Source organism: Battus philenor, unplaced genomic scaffold (genome assembly GCF_028537555.1).
Source record: "Battus philenor isolate CCGP_79_NKW_IND1 unplaced genomic scaffold, ilBatPhil1.0.hap1 SCAF_14, whole genome shotgun sequence".
Taxonomy (NCBI): Eukaryota; Metazoa; Arthropoda; class Insecta; order Lepidoptera; family Papilionidae; genus Battus; species Battus philenor.
The window spans coordinates 643,964-649,076 of NW_027181676.1; the positions used below are offsets into that span (position 1 = coordinate 643,964).

A 5,113-nucleotide genomic window follows, 5' to 3' on the forward strand; every position below is an offset into this window, starting at 1 on the left:
AATATATTCCCCCCTCTAAAGCTTTTACACAAATTTTATCAAGTGATCGCTCTAAAATATATCATTTTTTATTAGAATGAGAGAGGTCAATACTTTCTAGCGACCTGTCGTGTTGTTCTTCTTCTTCGTCGTTTGCTGCTGACTCAGGGTCTTGGCACGTTAGTATCTGAAACCATCTTGTCTAGAATGTTCTATTTTGCGAGTTTTAAGAAATGTACGATTGCGCGGTCTCGGGGCTGACGACCCGCTTAACACTTTTAGTTAGGTCTCCTTACAATCAGACTACTAAACTTGCCAATGCTACTCTGGTGGTCTGTTCAAGAAACGAGCTGATGTTGAAAGGCATGAATCGTTGTTATATCTGCCGCTCATATAAACACGGCGAATATGTAAAATCAATTTGAATTTATAACTGTTTATTTAGATTAGATAGATATGAGAGAGAGAGAAAAACTAGATATATAAAAGTATCTTCTAATAAATAAAACAAAGAATTTAAATTTTATTTATTGTTAATCATGGAACTCTAAAGAAAAGTGTACAAAGGGTTTCAGTTCAAAGTCATCTCACTGATGGGCACGATGTCGAAGAGTTTTCGCAACTCGTCAATAATCTTAGAGACGATCACGTCCATGAATGGTGGAGACAATTCCTGGAAGATGTCTCGCCAGTTTTCGTTGGCGAAGTCCTGGACCGCGCTCGCTGGAAAGAAGTCATACGATTACCCATATATTACAGATTTTCATCTTAAAATAGTCCTAATCAGAATCCAACTGTGGTGAAAAAGAGAATGCTTAAACTGAAAAGTGTTCTAACTACAATTTTACTTAAACCTAATTTATCGGAAAATTGCTAACTGGCCGGTCCCAATTGGCGTCAAAATAATGATTTTGTTGACAGACGACGGACTTATATCGGCCGAAGTGCAATAGGACTATAACTTATGCGCCATTATTCGCGAAGTCTATAAATAACCATGTAACTTTAATAAATGCAAACATTCCGTAATGGAGTTTGTAGCTCAGCGGATAAAGGTCTCTAAATTTAAGATCAAACACTTTGGGTTCGGTTCCAGAGATTAGTTTTATACCAATAACCCTATATAAATTGATCAATTTTAAACTCTATCGGAATGTAATAGGCCAATAACTCCTGGTTGTACAAAATCTACAGGAAGAGATAGAAAAAAAATATTTAATCTGTGGTAATTCGAATTTCAAAAACTAATTTTCTTACTATATTATAACGTCATTTAGATAACGTTGATTTTATACGGAGTGTACTTTTTTTTAATTACAATCGTCATTAACCTTCTAAATCTCATCCTAAAGCAGAAGAAACCTTGTACTCATTTATTTACATATTTTTCTTACTTAATTTCGTATTTATTATATCAAATTAATTAAGTCTAGCTTCTCATCATTGTTTTATGTGAATTTTAATGTCATAATTATGTATGCGCGTCATCAATTAGGTTAATATAGGTATTTTGCATGATGGTATAGCTTGTATGTTTGTTTATTTTTTTGTTTCACCTATTTATATCTAATTAATATATTTAACATTAATTTAAGCTCTGTTTTATATAAAAAGTAACTTTAATTTTATATATTTTACACTAATTTCTTATATTTTAATGTTATACTTTTTTATATTATATATTAATCGTCAAGATATTAGCTATAGTCTTCTTTTTAAGGCATTTACATCTACAGCCATTCTATTTATTTGGAATATAGGTTATTATAAAAAAGCGGTGAAATTACCAAGTTGACGATTTCCATTGAAGAGATTCTGGAAACGAAACTCCACGTTGGTGAGAACATCGGCTGTGTACCACCAGTTTTCAACAGTCCAGAAACTTTCACCACCATCTAAGCGTTCGCCAACTTCGAAATCCATATTCACAACGATGTCTCCTGAAATTTAATGGCATAATAAAACTGGTCAAAGCAAAATTATTATTGAGTAATGTGTTATATACAAGGTCGTAATCAGACTTGAGAAGATTACGAATATCTGTATGTATAATATCCTTATTTCTGGCAAAGGAAATTAACCGAAATAGCCAATCGGATTGGCAGGTCAAAGTGGCAGTATCAAGAGAACATAGCGCGGAACAGAGCACTGGTACATTGTGAGTTGAAGACCACAGAACGGCAAACATAACGAAGGACATTCAACCACCAGGTGGACATAGGACGTTACTGTCGTTGGAAAATGAATAAATAGATACAGGCCGGTCAACAGGTCTTATTATAAATATTTAAGAGAAGTCTATGTCCAACAGTTCACATTCACTCTTGGACTAGATAACCTGGATCAAAATAGGGAAGATGATCGAAGGAGTAAGTATAGCTTCCTTCAAGGGCAACGACAAACGTTGCCCTGTATACCTAAAATTCTCCAAAAAGTTAGTCCAATATATAATAAGGAAGAATAAGACTCAAAACTAAGTCAAAATGGGTCGAGCAAGATCCCAAGCTACTCATGAATAAAGTAATAAAGGTTTAGTAAAGAAGAAAAGGTATGAAAATAGCTTTAATTGTATAAAAGTAAAACAAGAAATCAAAACTATGAAAATGTTGCAAACTGTGTGTCTAGAAACGAAGACGAGGGAAGGAAGGTGATGAACGGGAGACGATTTGAATGTGAACAATGATAGAGATTGTGAAGGGCAAAAGGAAATTATAATATAAGAGATTGTAAAGGATGAAAGGTAAAGTGAAAGAATTCTTAACCCGAGTTTTAAAATCCCTGACCAAAACAGGGGGAACAATAGGTCCATAAAAATGGGGACCATTAAGAAAAACTGTTCACGACCTCTAATTTAAATGATAAGGATTGTGACGAAGAAGTTCCTGTAAGATAAAAGCATATGTCTGAAGGAGGAAATTTCGTTTGAACAGATATAGTAATAGTGAATTTGTAATATTTGATATTAACACTTACGGATTTTGATTTTATATCTGCCTTGTCCTTCGATGGGCAGGATTAGGAGCTGTCCACCAAGTCTGTAGTCTCCCACCAGCGTCACAGAGCACTGCACGTCCAGCTGGGTGCGCTGTGGGAACCGCCTGATGGCAAATTATAATGACATCGAATTATATTTTCATGGCAACAATTTTAAAAGACTACAAGGCGGGTCTTAGTCCACGATGCAAGTTGATCTGGCGATTCTCAGTCGTTGAGTGTTTGTATCATCAATCTTGTTATTTGTTTCTATGTTTGAAAAGTATCAAAATTATTATCTTGCAGTGGGTGTCTACGGGCTGAAAGAAAGAATACAGTAGGTAAAGCAATCAGAATAACTTTTTTATGGTCATAACATTCCAGAAGTTGAAATTCTGGTCGTGCGCTGCCCGCTTCTACCAATTCAGACGACTAAATCTTCAAGCTTCATCAGTGACCATGGTTCTTCATCAGATCTCCTCATTACAAATGTTTATAATACACTAATGAATGTAACATTAGTCATATATACTTACACAACATTCAGAACTTGGCAGTTCCTCAAGCCTTTCACGACAGTGTTCCTGAAGTCCATATCTAACCCAGCTTGGTTGGCGACCACTCGGTCCAGGGTCATGGGGTCCAGGGACTGCATACCGAACTCGGGGACGCCGGCAGCGACGACTGGCACAGCTGCTTGTGTTGAATCGATGAGGCAGTCAATGTCGTCAGCATAGCACGGTCTGATGAATGGAGCTGAAGGCAGATGGTGATGGTTTCATTAGTAATTGACTATTTGAATATATTCACGGTAATATCGTGTAAACTTACAATAATTATAATTAATTCAAATAAATAGGGGACGTCCATAGTGTATTTATAAGACATTGTGAAAAATTGTCTGTACGGAAGTTTTGACTGCAAAAAGCCTCTAATTCATTTGTAAGAATTGTATTTTTCAATTAAATTCCGCAAAACGAGTATTTAAATGACAAGAATCCTTGGCAGTGATGTCGCTTGATTATTTTGATTTCATTTAGACTATATCTCACAAAGTATATATGTATAAATCTATGTTAAACTTTATTAAATGTGTTGTTGTGGAGTTTCTTTCTGCTTCTTCTCCACAACTATAACACATTGCGAAGTTGACAAGCGATAAGAATCCTTTTCGAATTTCCAATGTTATCTTAAATTCATGTAAAATACACAATTTATCACTGTAAGAGATTCAAAGTTGAATATAATATGGATTAATAAATATGTAGAAATAGTACATATTTAAACATATTTACCAAGAGCTCCCTCTGTCACACAGACAGCACCAAGGAGAGCGAACACCACCAGCATCCTGCACAACGAAATGCACACACAGCAACAAAAACTGTGCGCACATAGCGACAGTCACGTAGATATATGTTGAACAAAATCTACAAAACAATTTACAATAAACGCTTACTCGATTAAACTATAATTCGAAATGAATTTAAACTATTACCACAGATAATACATCATGTATATTTTATATATTATCTGTCGTTATTATCATCGTTTGTAAGTGGCCAGCATGTAACATATGATCGCCACTCAAAAACCTTTTGACCCCAACGTCCATTGATGACCCGAGCGATGTGTCCCGCTTGCTGTCACTTTAGACGTGCAATACGACTACGTCGGCGATCTTGGTTCTTCTGCGTATCTTCTAGCATAGCCCTCTCCATTGCTCTCTGTCCTCAAACCTTATAAGGACCCTTGTAAGTGACCACGTCTTGGATCCGTATGTAATCATCTATGTATACTTACAAAAAGCCCCATTAACAATTCTGTTATGGATACAGTGAATTAAGATGTTTCTCTGTGTTTGGCACTAATCGGTGTAACATAACTCCTGAAGATGCCCCGTGGAGAGGTGAAACACGTGTTGAGTAATTTGGCGGTGGCGGTTGTGTGATTCGCATTGTTTGCCGCATACGCATTTATCAGCGGGCTGGCGGGCGGTGCATTTCATTGCACGACTACCACTGCAAGTGCGGAAGTGGCTAAATATTGGTCCCTTTCTTACTTAGGATGGACTTTCGCGAAGTAACGCCTGATTCCATTAAATAATTAAGATGATTTCTAGACTATGTAAAAGGCACGCAATTGTTCAAATATTCCGTTA

General features: G+C 36.1%; 1 protein-coding gene across 1 annotated transcript; it reads right to left on the reverse strand.

Annotated features, from left to right (window-relative positions):
- Window positions 1–492: 492 nt before the first annotated feature.
- On the reverse strand, window positions 493–4,356 carry LOC137918365 (protein takeout-like). The gene is made up of 5 exons (XM_068761143.1): window positions 4,248–4,356; window positions 3,489–3,708; window positions 2,953–3,077; window positions 1,767–1,919; window positions 493–702 (listed from the first exon to the last, which is right to left on the reverse strand). The coding sequence occupies exons 1-5, from the start codon at window positions 4,300–4,302 to the stop codon at window positions 551–553; spliced, it is 705 nt and encodes a 234-aa protein (XP_068617244.1). The 5' UTR covers window positions 4,303–4,356; the 3' UTR covers window positions 493–550.
- Window positions 4,357–5,113: the final 757 nt, after the last annotated feature.